Consider the following 23,786-nt stretch of genomic DNA (forward strand, 5'->3'; position numbering starts at 1 on the left):
CGCCCCTGTCTTAGCTAGAATACATATTTGTTCTGCTTGACTTTTCACAGCATTTTTATATTTGATAGTATTTTAAATAATTTACTCATCATATTTATTGATTGTATTACTGTTGTAAGTTTTTTCTATTTGTGTCCAGCATGCAGCGATGTGTGGTAAGTATGGTGGATCAAGTCTTATCATATTTCTCCGCCTCTCTCTCTCTCTCTCTCCTCAGCTCCCATCTATGTCTCTCTCCCAGTTGAGGGGTGGAGGCAGACGGACAGTCTTTTTCCGTGGATGGATGAAGAGAACAGAGAGAAAGGGGGAGGAAATAGTGGCTCTCCTCCTCAGTCACTGAGCGTTGTGATTACCGGGGACCTCCAACATCATCAGCGGGACTTCTTGATGGAGAGCGGAGCGGCTTAAGATGAGCTGAGGAGTGATTATTGATCTGTTGCATCAGGTAAGCTTCCTTCCCTGCGCTGCTGCTGCTGGCGCCGATGATCGCCTGTTAACGTGTAATTATCTGTTTTCTGAGGTGGGGGTGGACAGTTACATAATGCAAGACGAAGCAGAGATTGATAGAGGTGGCAGTAAGAGCAGTAAAAGACGCTTCTGGATGCGGATCCGTGGATCACTTTGGTTGTTGTTCTGTTTTTCTCTCCTGCTGAAGAGAAAACAGCCGGTGAAGATGGAAGAAGCTGGAAGAAAATCACACCAGGCTGTATGTGAGCCTGCAGGCCTCACATCACCAATGGATACAGTTCAGACCAATAAATGAACCACACTGCTGATTATAGTGGCAGGGAAATAAAGGGACTTTTATTCTTCTCATGATTATCTGAATCACCTCCATCTCCATCTGCGTTTTGCATCTGATTCTCAGGAAAATGATTTATCCCAGCCTGATTCCACAATAACGTCCTGTGGCCATAAAGGTCTAACATGACCAGTGCTACAGGTGATCCTATATTAACCACCTAATTATTATCCCCCAGTCAGCACAAAATCCTAGAAAAAAATAAAAGTTATGCTTAAACCTAGATAAAACCTGCAAGCTATTTAGCTCGAAAATAAAAGAATGGGACTGAAAAGCTTTATAAGGGTTAAATTTCTCTTATGTGTGTCAAAAAGCACAACTTATCATTCCTGAATAATCATGCATATTTATGCATTCATTGCCTAAATTTAATTTCAGTCATTTCACATTCAAAGTTTTTGACATACTTTTTTGGTGGACAAAGGAGGAAAATATTACTTTATTTTTTCAGATTTTTTTGGAAGACATCTTGTGCTACTTTCCTAAAAACTTGTTAAAGGTACAGAAATCTTAAAACGGAAAATATATATCAATAAAAATCTTGGTTTAGTAGTTTTTTAAGGGTCCAGATAAGCTTTCATTCTTCTTGTGAAATAAAAATAAGAAAGTTGAAGATAACTAATGAGATGTAGATATAGAATACATAGTTAACACATTTTTACTGTGCTTCTTGTTTGAAAACATTGAAACCATAGCAACCTAAATAAATTTTATGAAACCAAAAAATGTTACCTGCAGTATCATAGAGTAGGATGTAAATTAAAACAGCTAAAAACAGATCTCCTCTTGTTTTATATTTACATATAAGCTAGTGTTAGCATAGCAGCACAGCTATCTGCAAAAGAAATCTAGAAAAGTGTCAGGTTTATTGATCTAAAACTCTATCTAAACAATATAATAACAGTGCTGAACCTGAGTATTTATTATATGTTATTGGTGTTGTTTCCATAAAAGCTTGCATTAGCACATCAGCACCGCTATCTGTTACAGGAAGCTAGAAAAGTTGCCATTTTAAACTGCTTTTGTACTTATATACTATAGCTTATAATATAGTTTATGATTCCTTTCGTTTGTTTAAAAAAAGTATCTAAATAAAAAATTACACTGCAGAAATTTCTACCTATTGTTACTATTTACATACAAGCTAGCACTGCAATACAGTTATCACCTGCCAGAAGTTAGAAATGTTCAAAACTATAAGATTGTTTCAAACAGAAGACAAACCCCTTAGATCGCTGCTTATAATTTCTTTATTGATTCTTCTTACAAATCGTACTCGTACTCGTCGTCTTCCGCTTATCCGGGACCGGGTCGTGGGGGCAGCAGACTCAGCAAAGACGCCCAGACGTCCCTCTCTCCAGTCACCTCCTCCAGCTCCTCTGGGGGGAGCCCGAGGCGTTCCCAGGCCAGCCGAGAGACATAGTCCCTCGAGCGTGTCCTGGGCCGTCCCCTGGGCCTCCTCCCGGTGGGACGTACCTGGAACACCTCCCGAGGAAGGCGTCCAGGAAAAATCCGGTATAGATGCCCGAGCCACCTCAACTGGCTCCTCTCGATGTGGAGTAGCAGTGGCTCTACTCCGAGCCCCTCCCGGATGGCCGAGCTCCTCACCCTATCTCTAAGGGAGTGCCCGGCCACCCTACGGAGGAAGCTCATTTCAGCCGCTTGTATCCGGGATCTCGTTCTTTCAGTCATGACCCAAAGTTCATGGCCATAGGTGAGGGTAGGAACGTAGACCGACCGGTAAATTGAGAGCTTTGCTTTTCGGCTCAGCTCTCTCTTCACCACAACGGACCGGCACAGTGCCCCCGTTACTGCAGCAGCCGCACCGATCCGTCTGTCGATCTCCCGCTCCATTCTTCACTCACTCATGAACAAGACCCCGAGATACTTAAACTCCTCCACTTGAGGCAGGAACTCCCCTCCAACCTGAAGAGGACAAGCCACCCTTTTCCGGTCGAGAACATTGGCCTCGGACTTGGAGGAGCTGATCTTCATCCCAGCCGCTTCACACTTGGCTGCGAACCGCCCCAGCGCATGCTGTAGGTCTTGGCTAGAGGGGGCCAGCAGGACCACGTCATCCGCAAAAAGAAGAGACGAAATCCACTGGTCCCCAAACCAGACCCCCTCCGGCCCTTGGCTGCATCTAGAAATCCTGTCCATAAAAGTTATGAACAGGACCGGTGACAAAGGGCAGCCCTGCCGGAGTCCAACATGCACCGGGAACAGGTCCGACTTAGTGCCGGCAATGCGGACCAAACTCCTGCTCCGCTCGTACAGAGACTGGATGGCCCGTAATAAAGGGCCCCCGATTCCATACTCCTGGAGCACCCCCCACAGGGCATCACGAGGGACACAGTTGAATGCCTTCTCCAGGTCCACAAAACACATGTGAACCGGTTGGGCAAACTCCCATGAACCCTCGAGTACCCTGTAGAGGGTATAGAGCTGGTCCAGTGCTCCACGGCCGGGACGAAAACCACACTGCTCCTCCAGAAGCCGAGGTTCGACTATTGGCTGGACTCTCCTCTCCAATACCCTGGCGTAGGCCTTACCAGGGAGGCTGAGGAGTGTGATCCCCCTGTAGTTGGAACACACCCTCTGGTCCCCCTTCTTATGAAGGGGGACCACCACCCCAGTCTGCCAGTCCAGAAGCACTGTCCCCGACCGCTACGCAATGTTGAAGAGGCGTGTCGACCATGACAGCCCTACAACATCCAGAGACTTGAGGTACTCAGGGCGGATCTCATCCACCCCCGAAGCCTTGCCACTGCGGAGCTTTTTAACCACCTCAGTGACTTCAGCCTGGGTGATGAAAGAGTCCAACCCCGAGTCCCCAGCCTCTGTTTCCACCACGGAATGCGTGACGGCAGGATTGAGGAGATCCTCGAAGTACTCCTTCCACCGCCCGATAATGTCCTCAGTCGAGGTCAGCAGCTCCCCACCCCCACTGTAAACAGTGTTGGCGAATCACTGCTTCCCCCTCCTGAGGTGCCGGACGGTTTGCCGTCTTCTTACAAATAGAGATCTAAATTAAAATTCACATTGCTAAAACTGAATCAACTCTGCTTGTTACTATTAATATACAAGCCAGTACTGCAGCATAATTTATTGCTACATGAAGTTAATGTCTGATCTTTTGATTCATTCTTACAATATTTGTTGACCCAGACTTGAATTAGACATTTCTGCAAATATTACACTTTGCTGTACTATTTTTGTCTTCAGAAAAGTGCATCAAAATGCTGCTGCATTTTCCTTTGCTAAGACTAGTCTTTGTTGTTTAAAGTCAACAGCTGCTTACTTCAACTTGGTCCCACTGTTCCCCTTAAACCGCTGCATATTAGACATCCACAGAAAGACAATGTGGACAACTCAGAAGACAACATGTGACGTGTTCATATCACATAATCATTGCATGTGGACTCTGCTGTGCTCCTTCCTTTGTGCCTGTTCTCCGTCTCACTCAGTGGAGTTTAAGAGGAGCTTGTGTGTGAAACAAGAAAAAAAAGAAACGTCTCATATCTGCGACTTGGTTCCTATTGTTCGTGTCAACGACCTTCTCAAAAGATGTGGTTTAATTTTCGAATGTCACAACTCAACTCTACTTGTTACTGTTAACATTTAAGCTAGCACTACAACTGCACCACGGATATATGCTAAAAATTAAACTGAATCTGCACCTAAATCTTAACTGTTTATGTACAAGCTAGCAATAGCACCACAGTACAGCTGGCTGCAACAGAAAGTTAGAAAAGTAACAGGTTAAAACTCTATTACTTTTGAAGTTAAGGCAAAATGTTGTGGGACTTGGTTTTTGTTACATTATAGGACCTAAATGATAAATAAATATCCACAAGCCAGCGTTGGCACAGCTGTAAAGTTGCAACAATGCATTATTCAATTGGGAGAAGCCGTTTAAAGTTCCCATGAGTCACTGTTTAAAGGCTGTGAGGATTTTTTTGTATTCTGTTTATTGATCTTTGTCTATTTGGCAACCATAATAATAGTAGTGTGATCAGTGGTTTTTAATACTGGTGTTGCTGTGGATGTTGCTTTTAATATTGGTCAATCAATAGCCACAATGATGAAAGTTCCTTAATTAAGCAATGACTCATATGTTGCTGGTGTTCAAGGAATAGCCAGGCTGTGAAAACCTAAAGCTACTGATTTAATGTATTGACATATGTATGGCCAGTGTTTCACAATAATGTGTACTATATTTATCATTAATGTTAAATTTTACTCTTTGAAAGGCATACAAAAGGGATTGTAAGGGGTAAATGACTCAACTATGCTGAATATTATTAGATATAAATAAAGGGGAAAAATGCAGAACTCGATTTAACTAATTATGTATAATGAACCCGATATCCAACAAGTCTCTTTGGGATTTCAAAGTGTTTATCCTAATCAAATCAGGGAATCTGTGGGCTGTAATATCTTCTGTTTAATCCCCAATGAATCGAGTTTGGGCTCCCTGAACTCATATGTTTCTAAGTTGCTCAATATTTCTTACAAATAAATAAATACTGAAGGTTTTTATCCCCCAAAGGGATCACAATTGCCTCATCCCTACTGTTTTGACCAGGGCAGCCTGTTACCTGGAGCGTTAGTTCCCGATAGTTCAGGGTATTTCTCAGAAGGTTTTTTCCCAGAGGTAACATGATTGTCCATCAGCTCTCCAGGGCAAAGTTTCCGATTGATTCATATGTTGTTTCTCCTAATTACAAGCTAGCAGCAGCAGTTTTCTGTTTCATTGGGGATTCTTAAAAATGACAGAGAGCATTTGTTTCAGGGGGAAATTATGCATGATGGCTTCAGGGGTGTATTTTCCACCGGGACTGAAGCAACATGCCCCCCCTCCCTTTTTAAAAGGGCTATTTTTGTCCTCCTCCTCACTTTCACAGCTCTGATCTGATTCTCTAACCGATGCCTGGCTCTTTAAATCAGCAGGAAGACCTTCACTTCAACCCTCTGTTTTGGGATCTTCTCCACAGAATCTGTTAATAATATTTCAAACTGACTTTCCAACAGTTGTGCTACAATACTTGCAAGATCTGAGCTTCCCTGTCAATGTCTTGTTAAAGTCTCACTTTACCCAACATAAGCTCTAGAGAAACACTCTGAAAAACTGAGAATTATATCTGACGTGTTTCGTGTCTGTGCTCAGCTGTTCAGATGCCTTAAAATAGTTTGAGTTCCCATGCGGCCCCTCTTCTTGATTTGGCCACATCTGGATCATGCTACCTGGCCAATGCTCACCTCCTTCCTATAGCAGAAATAATGAAAGGCAAACTGAACATTAAAACAAATCGTGGTCCGCTGATGTTCCTTTACACTTCCCTTTAAACCGAAGCTGCAGCCCACACATCGGGTCTGCATTCACCACATCCTGCTGCAGGCCAAATGTGTTTTTCAGCACAGTTAGAGCTTGGACCACCATATGCTGTCTGCGGAAACCTCTGGTGGTTCTGACAGTGATTTAATGAGCATATTTAATGCTTTACAAGGTAAAAGCCTCGTTCAGTTTACACTTATTTTGATCAGAGTGGAGTGAACTGCTGTTGAACTGCAACTAAGACCAATGTATAGTTTTCCACTTGAAATAATTGTAATAAAAGATAGTAAAATGTCTGGCAAAAGGTGGAAATAGACTTGTAATTAATTCAGGCTGGAAACAGCAAATGCAAAGGTTTTGGAACACCTTTTTTTTTTGTCATATCTTTCTTCCAAAGACTGACCTTACCTTTAATTTTGTCGATCAGTACTCCTTCCGACCTTTCCAGTTTCTTTGTTGTATCTATAAAAAGCACCAAAAATCAATGTTTAACAAATAGAAAAATGTATTTTAGCTTCAACTACGTGATTCTCAAAGAGCTCTAATAAAAACAATATGGCATCCAGTAGATGATTTACTCATGCACCTCTCAGGTCTGTTTTAGGTCCTTGTTTCCCAGTTTTGACTTTCAGAGTGTTTATCTGCTACAGGAAGTGTTTTGGGCCTGCGACATTCAACTTATCCTTGTTTCGGTTTAATTTTTTTTATTTAAGGACATTCTGGAAGGACCTGTAAGCTGCCTGATCTGCTGGGGACATAAAAACTAGACAGGAGATAAGCACAAGTCACATACTAATCATTAATATTTAAATGTTTTACAGGATTACTACATGTTTTTTTATTATGTTATTGCTCCTTGGTCCAGTCAGAACATAATGTTCCTGTTTTATCAGGTTGTGCCTGTATGGAATGTCTTAGCTGCTGTGTCTGGTACTGTCTGCCATAAAGCTGATGTGGAGGACTGATCCCGCTCCCACCAGGACCTCCGAGAGCGGTCTGCAGACACTGAAGCATAGAAAGTTTTGTCTGACCTGTCAAACATTCTTCAGTGGAGGTCTTCCCTTTTGACACAGTCCACAAATGCAGACTGAATCCCATTAAAACAATAGTTTGTCTCCAATAATAATGTCTCCAAAGACTGAACCGGTTGTGCAATATATCCATTAATACTTTTGAAATGTTTGAGTAATACTGTCATCTTTCTTATCCTATTTTTTTTTTACATATAACAGCATTTCTTTTATTATTTATTCTTGTAATTAGCCTTTAATTGCTTTAAAATTATGATGTGTTGGTTTTTTAAATGCTTTTATCTTCAGTTAGGTTTTGTTTGATTTGATGATTTATTGATTCTGCAGGTCCGACAGTGATCAGGTTTGGGTGTGGCAAATAAAAATAATCAAACAAACAAAAAAACGGTAATTTCATTGTTTAACAAGGAGGGCAATTCGTTTTCAGACCAGGGCAAGTTGGATTCATTAGGTTTTATTCTCTTAACAAATTTCATCGTTTAAAAACTGAATTTTGAATTTACGCAGGTTATTTTTTGTCTGATATGACCTTAAAATCTAAAACATGAAAGTGTAAGATTTTATTTCCCCAGCACTGTCTGAAATGGGACTTAAGCCAACTAAAGAAATGGGAAGAAATTGCGTTTGTGACCTTCTGCTGGTAAGAAAGCACCTAAAGATCCAATTCAAAACAGGAGTAGACACAACACTGGTTCATCTATTGGGCTAGCCAGCTTTTTTGGGGCTGAACGATGTGTTAGAGTTAACCAACTTAAACAAAAGAAAAAAATTCTTCTATGAAATTGATCAAGTCTGAGTGTATAAAACTATTGGTAAAGATTGTTTAAAGAAATTGTGGTTCTTTGGGTGTAAAATGAACAGTGGCTTATGATATTGTTGAAACTGTAGACTTCTTTTTATTATTTTGTATTCCAGTAATGTGTTAGTACCTGAAGTACTAGCACTACTAACTGTAATTCATTCCCAATGTTTTCGCTTTTATTGTATCCTTGGAGCACCCTTACAGCGAGCCTCTTCCACACAGGCCTGCATTGTTGTATTTGTTTTCATTTCTTTTTATTTTTTTATTTTTTATTCACAGATATTCAGCGCGACAAAACAAAAAAAAAATATATAACAGATGTTACATGAATGGCAGCTCCGTGCACAAAGCAGATCCAGGTACATTGTTCTGGTGAAACGAGATGAAACAGACCAATGTTATCCAACGCCGTGGCCTCATCCAGCTTACATTCCTGCTACTCTCCGAGCGCCCCCCCGCGCGTTGCCGTGGAAACCAGCGCTGCTCGAGCTGCTGCCGATATTCCCCCCGGTGGAAGGCGAGCGGCGAGCGGGTTCAGCAGAGCCCATTTGTTCCAGTGGTGGAAGCACTGATGGGTGGGCTTATAAGGCTAAGATGTGGAGAGTAGAGGAGATCTCAGGTCAGTCCTGCAGCTCAGCAATAGTGGAGGGCTGGGGAGGGGGGCTTTTACTCTCCTGCCGTCTTCTTTCTCCTCCTTCTTTCTCTTTCTGCTGACCGAGCAGCGCAGCATCGTGCTGTAATTCTCTTGACAGTAATATAAACTTCAGCTCTCTTTCATGATGCGAGAGTTGTCATATTTGGGATGTTACATAAATGCAAAATCGGAGAGGTTCAAAACGGGAAAGATGTCGAAAGCTTTTAAAAACCTGACATTTTAATCCAGGAATATGCTCGCAGTTTTTATTATAACCTTCCCAAATTTTACTTGATGGCTGTTTTATGAGGCTCACTGCTTTTATGGTCCTTCTTGCTGGCTATTAATGTCTGCTCATTTATTTTAACTGCATTTCTATGATTTTCTTGTGTGGGATTAAGGAAAATCAATTAGAGAGCCAGCGGAGATTGGGTGATAAATTAAGCAAAAATTATGGAAAAGGTTGAAATAAATTATATTTGATGAAGTAATATTGAACGAAAACATTAAAAGCAATAATCTCATAAACCTGATAGTTTTGTTTTTAGATGTTATTTCGGCACTACTGGCCTTTATTTTAGACAGTAGGTAGACATTCGGTAAATGTCGCCGGGTCCGGGACTCGAACCTGGGACAGCCACTTCGAGGACTGTAGCCTCTGCGTGGTCGCACGCTTAACCCCTACACCATCAGCGCCGCATAACACTGATATTTAAGGACTTGTACTAGTTTAATATTCCTGAACATTTGCTTTTCAGCTCCAGAGGTTTGGACAGGTATATAGGTGCAACTCAATAAATTAGAATAATATTGTCACTTTAATTTACTTCAGTTACTCAGTTCACTTAGTGAAACATTATATGGATTAATTACACACAGATTGATATTTTCAAGCCCTAATTTCTGTTAATTATGATTTTCCACTTACATTTAATAAAAACACAGCATTTAAGATTATATTACATCAGACCAAAAAGAAACACCTTTTTAATACAGAAATGTGGACTTTATGAAAAGTATGTTGAATACCTGCTTAAAGGTAGTTTTTTTTTAAAGGTACTTTTATTCTGACAAACAAGCCTCATCAGAATGCATATTTTTAATTTACTGAGATGTAACTATAAATCTAGCACTCCCATTTCTGCAACAGATCAGTGCAGAAAAAATACTAGTTTTATACTAAATGTAATATCTTCAAAAAAGTAATAAAAAAAACATTCTGTGGGTGGTGGGGAGAAAACAGCACTCAAACGCTGCAGCGATGGATGTTGTGATGAACTTTGCCGAACTCTACCTTAGACAGGATCGATTCTAATAAATAAAAAAAACGCATCTATTTTCAACAAGCCTCTTGTTTTACTCATAACAGCAGGTGTTAAAATTCTGCTTTGAGCCTGTTTTTACTCATCATTAGTACATCACTGTTCAGTCTCTCCTGAGTTTCATTAAAATCTTAAGTGTTGTTTTCTTTTTGGACATGTGGGCGATGACACATTTCCCTCTGGCGTACTATTAATCAAGGCTGTTATGTACTACTGGACTTTAAACAAAAGTGAGTAGGTGGTCTTTTGTTTATGATATTGTCTCCACACATGCCTTTTTTGTGTAGCTGTCACTCTGTCTTAGAATATGTCCACATTGGGTTTGTCAAAAAGCTGAGTTTCTAACCCCTTTTAGTTTTTTTTTTACCAGTACAGTACCCATACTGGGAACCGGCTGAATCTATTATTGTGTACATTGTATTTATATGTGATGTTGTTTTTCTCACATCAGTTTCATTTTGGCCTGAATATGATATCACAGGGTTTTCCCAACACATTTAAATAATAATGTCTAATGTTTTCTAATTTTTTTTAATTTAAAAAGAAAACAAGTATTTCGACCTATTACAGTTAAAATTAATTCTTATGATTTTTATGCAACTTAAGAAAAATATATAATGAACACCTGCCACATTCAGTGGTAGCTTCCAAGTGCATAATGCATAGAATAAGATAACTATGGCTGCTCTGCTCAATATAGAGTAACATGTCTGGGAGTCTAACATGCTGATATTTGCTGGTTAAGTAGTAAAGGTATTAGTGGAGTTTACTTTCGGCTGCTTAAACAATATGCTGCTCATAGTTTGCCAAATGTAGTTTTAAAACAGAATTACCTTGATTTAGTTTCCAAGCCATGAATGTCCATGTTTAGCATGACTAGAAATATTTCCAAACAGCTGAATGCCTTTCCCTAAGCAAGCGAAATATAAAGACATTCTTCGTCCTTTGCCATCATTATTTCGCATTGCGAAAACGTAACTTCTTAAAACCTTGGTATAAGCTTGATACCATTAACTGGCCCACACCTAGTTTAATTAAATATGGTGTTCCATCCATCTTTTTTTGTGGCCATGAGGGAACCGTCTGAATAGAGCTATCCAGACCTCCCACTCCTGGCACACCTCCTTCTGTTCATCTGGACAGACTAAGGCCCTATTTACACGACGTTTTCTGGTGAAAACGGAAAAGTTTAGTTGAGGTTCTACAACAACAGTGCATGTTTTCTCTGAAAATGGCAGAAATTGAAAGAAAGTTCCAGCGTATAATGGTTTGAAAACGTCCCGGTTTGTATTGCCATGTAGACAGGAAAATGTTTTATCTTTTTTATGGGGAAACCCTGGCTCAGCCGCAATAGGACTGAAATCAGTAGAGATTAATGCGCACAACATAACGGCTGCCAACCAGTTTCAAACAAACAGAAGATGAAGATATTTACAATAACAATGGAGGATTGCAGAATAATTACTTGTGCCGCTGATTCTTTTGACTAATGACAGTTCTCCAACATAGTGCTCATATGGTAACAGTTTAGAAAATGTTGCCACATAACCTACTGATGGTAATATTACTGTATCAGCTTATCTCAGCATTTTAGCTAATGATGGTGTATGAGCTCCTGCTAGCATAACAGATGGCGTTAGCCACTGTTAGCTACCATGCTATGAGTAGTATGTCTGCTAATAATAACATTTTAGAAATTGCTGGAATATTACCTCATTTTAGAATATTAGATAAGGTCCATCATTGATGGATAGCATTTGGTTAGTAGCTTGTTTCCTTACTGTATAAACATAGAAATAGGCCCATGCTAGCTTGTATTGTAATTGTTAGCATTTTCCAAAGAAAAGGCCTTGCTTTTTCATGATTTATTTATTACAAATACAGGTTCAAGATTCCTGATGGGATTCAAAGCACAAAGCTGATGCATACTGGACTAAACTCACCCACAGGAATTTGTGGAAACTTTCTGTTTTTTGTCAGTTGAGTATATCTCTTACATATAAATCATATTACCTAAAACAAACAGTTTATAGTTTTTGTTTTTAAATATACATATTTATTTTCTGTATTTCATTTTAAAATGTTTTGTTTTTTATGTATTAATTTCAGTTTATTTACTTTTCTCATTTGCTTCTTTGTACATTTGCAGCTTTGAATTCATCATTCCAAGGTTTTTCATATATGCATCTTTTTATACATATCTTCAGGTCTTTTCATACATGCTTTGTTAGACATTGTAAAGAATCTGCTATAATTGACTTAGGTTACTATATGGAAATAAGGTTATGTGACTCTTACAAAAATATCTACCAGCAGGAGCCCCATAGTTATTTTTGGTTTGATCAGTGGTAATAAGAGCCTACACAAATATCTTTCTAGAAAAGATGTCTTAAGTGAATGTAACTGGATTTTACATAACTGAATGCAAAATGGTCCTCTTTTCTATGACTTCTTGACTTTTCTGTGACTTTTTTGTGAAATGATGCCATATATTGTACATAAAGCAATAACAAAGTGTTAAATTAGATGCATAAACACATGAGACCGCTGTTTTCATTGTAAAATAATCATTATTAAACTGCTACCATTTTCAACTGGTGGGAAGTCTCTCTAAAATGATTTTGCCATAGTCCAATGTCAAGATACAATCAGACCTCCTACAGTTGCTAACTCATAATTGTTTCAATGTTTCCGGTCTCGTAGGCTTGAATCCACCTAAAACCCCATGGAGCAGGATGTGGAGAGCCCAGCCGGCATCAGGAAGCCCAAGTTGCCAAAGCAGGCCCGAGAAGACCTGCCCAAGCAGCTGGCAAAGAAGATCCAGCGATATGTCCAGAAAGACGGGAAATGCAACGTTCATCACGGAAACGTCCGAGAGAAATACCGTTATCTGACAGACATTTTCACCACTCTGGTAGATCTCAAATGGCGGTTTAACCTCTTCATCTTCGTGCTGGTGTATACAGTGACATGGCTTTTCTTTGGCCTAATGTGGTGGCTTATTGCTTATCTCCGGGGTGACCTGGACCATCTAGCTGATGCTCAGTGGACTCCGTGCGTCAATAACCTCAATGGGTTTGTATCGGCCTTTCTGTTCTCTATTGAGACAGAGACCACCATTGGTTATGGATACAGAGTTATCACGGACAAATGCCTTGAGGGGATAGTTCTGCTTTTAGTCCAGTCAGTGCTTGGATCTATCGTGAATGCCTTCATGGTGGGCTGCATGTTTGTTAAGATCTCACAGCCCAAGAAACGTGCTGAGACACTGGTGTTTTCCACCAACGCGGTCATCTCGATGAGAGATGGACGGCTGTGCCTGATGTTCAGAGTTGGAGACCTCCGAAACTCACACATCGTTGAGGCCTCCATCCGAGCCAAGCTTATCAAGTCTAAGCAGACCAAGGAGGGGGAGTTCATCCCTCTGAACCAGACGGACATAAACGTGGGCTACAACACGGGAGATGACAGGCTTTTCCTCGTGTCGCCGCTCATCATCTGCCACGAGATAAACCAGCACAGTCCTTTCTGGGAGATCTCCCAGGTTCATCTGGCCAAGGACGAGCTGGAAATTGTTGTGATTCTGGAGGGAATGGTGGAGGCCACAGGTGAGCATGCTCATTCATAAATTATGAGGCTTTCTTGTCACTAATTGATGTAGTTAAGATTTGTAAGAACTGATTACAGTAACATAAAAGTCTAATTATCGATTAAGCTCCACAAAACTAAAATTTTTAGAATTGACATACTTTTTTTATGTATCAACGATATGTGCAGTCTTTTTTGATATTTTCCATATTTATTTTGGTCAATGTTACAATTATCCATTGCTGTTAACTACCTGGCTACTGAAATTTTACATCTTTTTGTAATTTCAGATTTAGTTGGGTAGGCGATACCATATGCACTAGGCTGTTTTAGCCAAGTTTATTATTGGCTAATATAACTATAATGTACAATATTTCATACATGCCATACTAAAATTTTCTACCTCTATATATTTGTTTTACACATATATATACAGTACAGACCAAAAGTTTGAACACACCTTCTCATTCCAAGAGTTGTCTTTATTTTCATGACTATGAATATTGTAGCTTCACACTGAAGGCATCAAAACTATGAATTAACACATGTGGAACAGATTTCCACTGGTCTAATGTCCATTCCTTGTGTTCTTTAGCCCAAACAAGTCTCTTCTGCTTGTTGCCTGTCCTCAGCAGTGGTTTCCTAGCAGCTATTTTACCATGAAGGCCTGATTCACATAGTCTCCTCTTAACAGTTGTTCTAGAGATGTGTCTGCTGCTAGAACTCTGTGTGGCATTGACCTGTTCTCTAATCTGAGCTGCTGATAACCTGCGATTTCTGAGGCTGGTGACTCGGATGAATTTATCGTCCGCAGCAGAGGTGACTCTTGGTCTTCCTTTCCTGGGGCGGTCCTCATGTGAGCCAGTTTCTTTGTAGCTCTTGATGGTTTTTGCGACTGCACTTGGGGACACTTTCAAAGTTTTCCGCATTGTTCGGACTGACTGACCTTCATTTCTTAAAGTAATGATGGCCACTTGTTTTTCTTTACTTAGCTGCTTTTTTCTTGCCATAATACAAATTCTAACAGTCTATTCAGTAGGACTATCAGCTCTGTACTGTATCCACCTCCTGCATAACACAACTGATGGTCCCAACCCCATTTATAAGGCTTGAAATCCCACTTATTAAACCTGACAGGGCACACCTGTGAAGTGAAAACCATCTCAGGTGACGACCTCTTGAAGCTCATCAACAGAATACCAAGAGTGTGTGGAGCAGTAATCAAAGCAAAAGGTGGCTACATTGAAGAACCTAGAATATAAGACATATTTTCAGATGTTTCACACTTTTTTGTTCAGTATACAATTCCACATGTGTTAATTCATAGTTTTGATGCCTTCAGTGTGAAGCTACAATATTCATAGTCATGAAAATAAAGACAACTCTTTGAATGAGAAGGTGTGTCCAAACCTTTGGTCTGTACTGTATATATATATATAAATCTTAAAGTCCTAAAAATATTTTCTCTTGATTTAGGAAATTAGATGTGTGAATATCTAATTAATTTATAATTGAGAGAAAACATTTTGTTAGAGAACAAGCAAGAGACCATTTCTTGGGGTTAGTGAACTTTAAAAGTTGGACAATTCCTACCTTTGGGTTCAATAGATCTTAAACAAACAATCAAATAACTTTACAGTTAAGCCCAAAATTATTCATACCCCTGGTAGATCAAGGTTTGAAGAAATCTTTTGATTTGACCAACAAATTTAAGTTTTTGGAGTGAACCAGACAGAGTCCTGAGTTTAATCTTAGGGTGATGGCAAAGAGGCCTTCCAACCTCAAAGTCTTGGAGCTCATCACCTGAAATACGTTGTCAGGTTATTTTTTTTCAAAACTGATACTCCTTTTACATTATCTTGAAAGAGATGATATAAAAAAGTAAATTTGTTGTTCTAAGTGTAGTGTACTTGTTCTTCAGCCTCCATTACAGTTATGATGATAACATCATTTAGCATTTCACAGTCAATAGCTACTTTTTTCACTGAGGTGGCACAACGGGGCATTTGGTAGTACTGTTGCTTTGCAACAAAGAGGTCCTGGGTTCGACTCCTGGCCTGTGGTCTTTCTGCATGGAGTTTCCATGTTCTCCCTGTGCATACATGGGTTTTCTCCAGGTTCTCTGGCTTCCTCCCACGGTCCAAAAACTGATTGCAGACTGTTGGGTAAATCGGTCTCTCTAAATTGTCCTTAGGTATGAATGAGTGTGTGTGCATGGTTGTTTGTCCTGTGTGTCTGTGTTGCCCTGTGATGGACTGGCGAGTTCTCCAGGTTATACTCCACCTCTCGCCTGTAGGCCGCTCTAGATAGACACCAGCTCCCCCTGCAACACCATATGGAAAAACGTGTATAGAAAATTAATGGATGGTTCTCATCGTTGCACTGGGAACTAGGTGGTTAGAATAGTTGCCTCCCAGCTAGCATGTGTAGCTTTTCTCTGGCGTCTCCATTTTCCTACCGTGCTTTAAAATCTGATTGATTTAGGAAATATATGTGTTCCTCAGCCTAAATAAAATAAAACTGATCTATGCTTCTTTGTGACTTTCATTGTTGAAAGATTAGTTTAGCAGCTCTGATTCTATGATGTGTTTTAAAACATGACAAATGTTAAATATATATATATATATATTTCACTCCATTTAAATGTCCTGTGCCGCTCAGCTTTGCAAACTGGGAGAAAGAAATGCAAATCCGTGATTGTCGTTCTCTCAGCTGCATGTCCACTGTGACTACGGCACGATGATTCCGGTGGTTAGCAGCTAGCAATTGAAGGTTTCATCTGGTTTTCCAGTTTAATACTCTTCTTTAAAACCAGATCCATTTAGATAAGATTAAGTTCCTCACTGTGTTTTGTAAAATTCCAAATAGGTATGTTTTTACAGACAATTTTTCACTCCAAGCTGTATCTGCTTTTGAAGTAGGTGAGCACAAATCTATAGGCTACACAAACAAATCAAAATTTATCCTCATCAGAGTCTAATAATACACGCTTTCATCCACACAAACTAACTGATTCAATCATAAATAGAAATTAAATCAAACAATTTAAATTTCCTCAGCTGAGAGGATCAACCAGGAGCATCTGGATAACCAACATGACCCATACAGCAACCAGGAGAATTACTCTTCAAAAACATTATTGTTTTATATGACACACTCTTAAATGAACTGATGTGAGTTTTAAGATGACATGCAGACATTTCTGTAAATGTCAGCTTCAGTAAAATAAAATAAAAACTATTACATAAGAACTGAGTGGCGTGTTTTGAAACAGATGCCGGAGCTTCACGGAGCACTCGGTTTCCTGCAGACAGCCGTGCGAATGAGCACACTAATTAATGTCAAAATATGTAAATGCTGCTGGAAAAGGATTTAACAGTTTACCAACTGTGGAGGAAATATTGGTTTTTTTATCAAAGATACTTGAAGAAACTAAAATAACTAATTATAATTTGAAATGTTCAGACTGTATTTACGTGACTTGTCATGCCCAAAGTTATTTTTTTTTTTTTAGAGATGAAGGAAAAACATGATGTCCGATAAATGTTCAAATATGCGGCTTATTAAAATTCTGATTTATGTGTAGACTTATTGAGTCGACACTGTCCAAAAAGACTGAGAATCATAGGTCAGGAAATGGTTCTATCTGGTTCTGTCTTAAGCCTTTAAGAAGAAAGACATTTATGCCAAGTCAGATAAAACCCCATAAAACTGAGATAGGTTCAGGTTAGATAATTCACTTCATGGTAAAGACTTAAAAATAACATGTGCAATTTATTTTTTGGGACATCCCTCCAAAGGTAATCCAAACATTTCCGAATTAAGATCACTCTGTGCTGTTTTCCTCATCATAGCAGCATCCATGTTCATGTTAAAAGGATGCCGTCCATCATCATAATCAGCCAGCAGTTTACCGTGGCTTTAACTGAGTTTAAAATTGTGCACCTGCTCCTCAAAACTAACTTAAACATGGTGATGCTTTGACCTAAATACTAACCTCAGCATGCTCACACTGAAGCGATGACACTGGAGTGGAATTTCACTCTTATTCCTGGAAGAAGGCCTCCCCACCCCCTTCCTCTGTTGTTCTCCACACATCACTATGAGCTAGTGTGATTCAGATTTTTAAGTTCCTCCAATCCTTTCCTTAGATCACCTGGAGTTCTGCCTGCTTTGTTTTTGTTCCCAGTTTTGGCTTGCAGCAGGTTTTGCAAAATTAATGAATCTTTGTTCAAAAACGGGGCCTTACATCTTTGCTGCATTTGTCGTGCCGTAAACCAGTACCAACACCTTGTGCTTTGCAACTGTACCTCAATCAAGAGTATAGTTCATAAATAATTTCCTGCTCTAGTAAACTCATGTGCCTGTTTATAATACATTTTACTCGGTAATACAGCAGTAATTTTCACAAATTTGACTCCTTCTCTGTTGTTGAGTTTGACATTTTTTCTCTTTGTCCATCAAATGAAATGTCATGTCTGATCATAAGGCTACAAGCCAGTAAAGAATAAAAGTTCTACATTAAAGTTAAAAAGCACAAAGCTAAATGTTATGTTTATTAATTATAGTGGCTCAATAATACCAGTAATGAAAATGTAAAATCACTAATTAAATTCAGAAGCACACTGCAGTCAAAGCAATCTCAGTTTAGGGAGTCATGGAGAAATAATCATGTGTGTCAAGCAACTGAAAGCTGAGAACAAAATTCTCCCATCTAAAAACACTTAAAACTCAAACCTTATCTAAAATTTAGATTAAAAACTATATCTTGTGTTTTTTTATACCTCTTTAAATGTACGTTATTTGACATTTTTAATATTTTCTCCAAACAATTCGGTCTAATGATCTCATATTTTTTAATTATATAAAATGTTATTTTCTATTGTTCATATGTTTGATTTTGCTTAGAATTTTTACACCCTTGTTATTTATCTGGGCTAAAGATGGGCAGTATTATGTCATATAACTTACATGGTAACAAAATTATAGTGATAGTAATTAATCAACAAAAGGCCACTCCAAGGCAACTCCAAAATCCGATAGAATGACTAGGATTGTTGCTTTTGGTGTTCAAAGTATTTTTCTGCTGTTGGTTTCATGAAAGCATCAATAAATGCTGTTTGTATGTCCTTAATACTAAACACAATTAATTTGTAAGGTCCAGCATCACAGTTACGCTGTTATTGTAGTTTTGTTTAGTAGCAAAAGCCAGAACCAGTAGTATTGTTTTCTATGACTGTATGTAATATTACAATTACAAGCAAAATGACTGTAGGATGTTTTTTTAAATAGTTTTTATCGTCGTTTTTATTATCCTCTGAATAAATTCCACAAAATATTGTGATTAAAATTCTAAACCAACATGGCCCATCTCTACTTGTCTGAGAAGCTCCATCTACTCAACACACTTTAATACTATTAATGTGTTAAAGAAGATTCAACTAAAACAAAGTAGTTCAGACACCTTTTCCCTTTGAGTCAGTCAACTAATAACGACGTCTCGGTTACATTTTAAAAAGCCTAAACCACTTTTAAGTAATCTGTATTATAATGTTTTGGGTACTTGGTGAAAAAAAAAATGGTAACAAACCAGATAAAAACCAGCTTGAAAGCAACGTGGGAAAATCACAGCCAGCTAACCGTTAGCAGCTAGCCGCTATGATGCTAAAGCTAGCATCTGCTTCAAACTTTTTAGTGTGTTTGGCCTTATCCCAGTAAACTTTTTTTACATAAATATATGTCTTAACAATGTCTAAAGGGTTAATAGACAATATTTTATTTAGTTTAAAAGTGAAAGTTGTGTTTGACATTTGTAATTGGTTTTAGACATTTATTAGAGGTCCACATTTAAACTGAACTGTTGACGTTTTTTAAATTTTATTTTAATCTCTATTGCTTATATATCTTGGAGATATTTGTTCTGCGCTGTGTCATCGCTATTAATCATAGAGGAGCTGTTGCTGTATGAGAGTGAAACTCTGGAAATTACAGTTCATGCTGGATAACTGATAATTATATCTTTAAGAAGTTGAACCAAACTTTGCCTCTGGTAAAAAAAAAAAAAAAACACCTAAACATTCTAATGTGTATTGTCTGGCTCTAGAGTACAAAAAATATTTAATGTTTACCACTCTTCTCTCAAGAATATGCAGATTTTCTTTACACAAATTTTCATATATACTGCAGTATCACAACTGAAAAAAAAGATAAAATTAAGTCATACTAAATTAAGCTGTCTTTAAGTTTGGGTTTATGCTAAAATTGAAAATTTGGGAAATCTACAAAGAAGTCTGTAAAAAATGAAAACAAAAAATGACACTCAAAGACATCTTCATTTGATTTAGTTCATCCTTCCTGTTTTCAGTTGTGATAATAATATTATTGTGTGGGAAATACTGTTATTTTTTATTTGTGTGGGAAAAATTAAGAGAATAGCGGTAGATATGATGAGATATTTACACTGTACTGACTTAATTAGTTCAGGGTATGCACTGACAGCCATACTGTTCCTCAAAATCATATGAGATGAAGTTTAAGTTTGTTGTCCTAAGAAAAATGTTAGTTGTGAAGCAAGAATCGTAATTTTGGCGAAAAACTACAACTCACAGAACCATTGTGAGAAAGTTGTCTGGAATATAGAGAGGACCTAACAACAGAATGTCACCGAGGCATATGATGAACAGTTACACCTTAATGGAAAATACCAAAGTCATCACAACAAAAATCATAAGTGTTGAAAAGTCCTAGACAGTAGGTGTGTTGTCTGATAGGTAAGTAAGGAAAGCACAGGCCTAGTAATCTGGAGTTGGAGACGGGCTGTTGCTTCTTTTTTTATGCAAGTTGATCTCAGCTAAAATGGGTCTATGTTCAGACTTCTCAAAAAAATCTAAAACATCAAAAAAACATTCACTTTTGAACTTTATATCTAACCATTTTAACCTAGAAGTCTATGAACCATTGAGACATTGTTAATACGTATTTTCAATAAAAAAATGCTTACTTTGTAAATTTTTTTGTGAAAACACAAAAGATGTTTTTTTGGTGTTAGGATCACCATAAGGTAAGGTAAGGTAATGTAAGTTTATTTATATAGCGCTTTTCAGTAAGGAGACACTCAAAGCGCTGTACATTCAGTTACGATACAATCACAAAGAAAATAAACACAGATACAGCCACAGAAAAACAAATCAAATGATACTACAATCCTTCTAAGAAATTTAAAAATCTATGAATCCTTCTGAGAAATCTAAAAATCTCTGGCCAACATTACAATGATACAGATAACATTAATAATCCTTTGGGTTTTACTGTTAAGAGCTGGTCTTTCTAAAGAGGTAATTATATCATTAAGTCCTCTATGTAGGGGAAAGCATCTTGTGCTAAGAGAGAATGATCCTTGAGTTCGCTGGTATAATGCAGTTGTAGTCCATTAATAACAGTCATTTGCATCCATTGACATTTAACTAACTAATCACTGAGTTCTAACTAAGGGAGCTGATTCACTGGTGTAAAAACAGCTTTTGTTCAAATTTTTAAGAAACTAGTATTATTTTCCTTTCACTGGTAAATCTAAAAATTTTTGAAAAGCAGAAGAAATTAAGAAATTAAATCCACATTTAGGTCAAAATAAGGAGCATGGGAAAGCAACACACATAAGCAAAGATTTTGCAGGGGCATGGTGGACTCGTGAGGGTGCCAATATTTAAGTATGATCATGTGTGCAAAGAATTAGACTGTCAACACTGACGAAGGTGCCATTTTCCTTGAAAAAGAGATGGAAGTTTTATCAAACGGCCATACAGTTAGTTCACAGATGAGGGGGGTTGTTGGGGCAGAACGTCATATTTATAGAACATCCAGGAGAAATGTTTTGATAAGAAGCCTGTGGAGGCCATCTCGGGGCGCCTGAATTAGACAAACAATGAATGTTTTGGTTCAGGCCGGCTGTGATTTTCCGCCTGCCTTCAAAGTCTTACTGGCATTCTCAATTTCAAATTCAAATAGCCACATTTCTGGTACTTTCAGTAGATCCTGAGCAAACACCTTTCTCCAAGATTAAATCATATCACCTTTGAGTCCGGGAAACACAGCCAGCCTGCAATTCTGTTCAAGGATCGCGTCCAGCTTGCGATTCTGCTCTCTTAACATATCAATCTGAGTGCCGAGAGCTCTAAAGATCCCTTCAAACATCCCAGGCAGCTTTGAAGTGCTTTGTACAGCTGCCGATGTTTTACAAATCTTTCGATAAGCCAGGTAACCGCGAACTCCAAAAAGCAGAAATCCTGTTATCAGAAATCCAATTATGTACAAATCTTCCACATCCTCGACTGACATTGTTGTCAGGCACACAATCTTCCAATGCTGCCAGGAATCCATTACGTATCCGGAGAAGAACGTCCCGTTTGAACAAGAGGGTTCCCCTTTACCCTGTTTTCCCGTCGAGAAAATTTCATCGTTTGCGTTGAGACCAGCTGACCAAATCCATAATGAACAAATTAGGAGGATATGTGAACAGAGGCTCTAAGAAAAACATAGACAAAAGCTGAAGCAGGGCAAAAAAATGGGGGAGGATCAAGGAGAGAGTGGAAAAGCGTCTGACCCCACTGAGAGCAGAAGAGAAAGTAGGATGATACAAACATTAAAATGTCAATATTGTCAATATAATGTCAATATAAGGAGTAGTCAGGCCTGGACTGATTTAACCCTTGTTATATATGAGTTTTAAAGCTTTTTTTGTTGCATTTTCAGGGATGACCTGCCAGGCCAGGAGCTCCTATGTCAGCAGCGAGATCAAATGGGGCTACCGCTTCATGCCCGTCCTGACGCTGGAGGACGGCTTCTACGAAGTGGACTACAACAGCTTCCATGACATCTACGAAACCAATACGCCCACCTGTAGTGCCAAAGAGCTCTCAGACATGGCCAGCCGTGCCCGGCTGCCCCTCACCTGGTCACTGGCCAGCAAGCTGAGCCAGCAGGGGCTTCCTGAGTCTGAGCAAGAGGGCCAGGAGACCAAGACCACACCAGAGAACGAGGAGAAGAGTCAGATGGCTGAGAGGAACGGGGACATTGCCAACTTGGAGAGCGAGTCCAAAGTGTAGCCAGACTGTACAGTAAACAGCGAGCTCACGGGTTTTTATGTGACTCCTGGACAGTACTGTAGACCATCTGCTGGGGATGGTCCAACCATGAAGACCAAGGAGCACAGTAGACCAAGTAATCCTTCACGTAGACGTGCTACTTTTCAGTGATTCGCACATACCATGAAAAACCAGAACAGAACATGTAGACATGAGGCCCACAGCTGGACTGAGAATCCTCTGCAAGTGCATGTTTCAACTATAATGTGATGTCCTCCCAACGAGATTCCTGTTATTTTTTCTAATAAGATATTCCTAGGGGCATTTGCATAAGTATTTTTGTACATATTATAAGCAGTTTTGGATTCTTTGTTTTGTGTGAATATCTACATGATGTTTGATACTACTACCTTTAGGTTAGTTCTGTATATATTCTATGCCTTACTGTATGTATAAAGCTTTCAATAATCGTTTTTTTTTTCAGAAATATATCTAAGCATGTATAAACAGTTCATTTATCTTGTATTCTGCACATACTGTATCACAATAATGTTCTAAGAGAAACTTACATTTTAAATGGATGCAAGCTCTAGTTGAAACCAATGAGTAAATCTTTCCCGAATGATAAGCGTGTGTTTAAGACCGAACTACACAAAGCCATGACTTGCTGTTTACAGCTGATCGACTTCAGACAGTGGCCCTTTAAAACTGCATTTTGTCACTTTTTTTGCACACGGGTCGTCTTGTCAGTTGGAGGATGTTAGCTAATTTTCTCCAGAAATCCCTCACATCACCTAAAATCATAGACTATAAATAAACAGTAAGTTGCTTATTATGCACCTGCAGAAGTATTTTGTTTGATTTTGTTTTCTGAAATTATTCTGGTCAATAAATCGTCTATGATGAAATTTTGAAGCTCAAGCTAATAGACCCTAAATTTGTTTTCTTTTTGATGTCCACCTGGAGCCAACTCACCTGTCCTCTTCTCACTTGATTGATTGTCTGAGTTAATCACTAGTTTAAAATTGTCTTGGAAATTTTTAATTATAGCTTGAGTGGTTTCCTGTATCTTCCTTCAGTCACATAATTAGCAAAAACCTAGAAGGTAATGGATACAATGACAACTTTTATGCAAACGTATCTTAAACCAAATACAATATACAATATTGTCCACATTTTCTAAGCTACA

The 23,786-nt window shown here is 38.7% G+C and overlaps 2 protein-coding genes across 4 annotated transcripts in view; both read left to right on the top strand.

Annotated features, from left to right (window-relative positions):
• Positions 1–819, top strand: part of kctd7 (potassium channel tetramerization domain containing 7) — a 32,465-nt gene extending 31,646 nt beyond the window's left edge. Inside the window, exons 5-6 of the transcript XR_007040195.1 lie at positions 218–445; positions 521–819. The gene's annotated coding sequence lies outside the window, so the exon portion shown is untranslated. The remainder of the gene's footprint in view (positions 1–217; positions 446–520) is intronic.
• Positions 308–23,518, top strand: kcnj6 (potassium inwardly rectifying channel subfamily J member 6). 3 transcript variants are annotated; one of them, XM_047378509.1, is made up of 3 exons: positions 308–445; positions 12,633–13,537; positions 22,266–23,518. In XM_047378509.1, the coding sequence occupies exons 2-3, from the start codon at positions 12,655–12,657 to the stop codon at positions 22,616–22,618; spliced, it is 1,236 nt and encodes a 411-aa protein (XP_047234465.1). In that variant the 5' UTR covers positions 308–445; positions 12,633–12,654; the 3' UTR covers positions 22,619–23,518. The 3 variants fall into 3 exon arrangements, with proteins under 3 accessions (XP_047234465.1, XP_047234463.1, XP_047234464.1); XM_047378507.1 differs by lacking the exon at positions 22,266–23,518 and adding an exon at positions 11,814–11,904 and having other exon boundaries at positions 395–445; positions 12,633–13,572; XM_047378508.1 differs by lacking the exons at positions 308–445; positions 22,266–23,518 and adding an exon at positions 8,245–8,592 and having other exon boundaries at positions 12,633–13,572.
• Positions 23,519–23,786: the final 268 nt, after the last annotated feature.

This window comes from Girardinichthys multiradiatus, chromosome 11 (genome assembly GCF_021462225.1).
Source record: "Girardinichthys multiradiatus isolate DD_20200921_A chromosome 11, DD_fGirMul_XY1, whole genome shotgun sequence".
In the NCBI taxonomy this organism is placed as follows: Eukaryota; Metazoa; Chordata; class Actinopteri; order Cyprinodontiformes; family Goodeidae; genus Girardinichthys; species Girardinichthys multiradiatus.

Coding starts and splice junctions, on each gene's coding strand:
- kcnj6 (XM_047378509.1), top strand. CDS start 12,655: ATGGAGCAGGATGTGGAGAGCCCAGCCGGCATCAGGAAGCCCAAGTTG. Junction 13,538..22,265: donor GGGAATGGTGGAGGCCACAG/GTGAGCATGCTC, acceptor TTGCATTTTCAG/GGATGACCTGCCAGGCCAGG.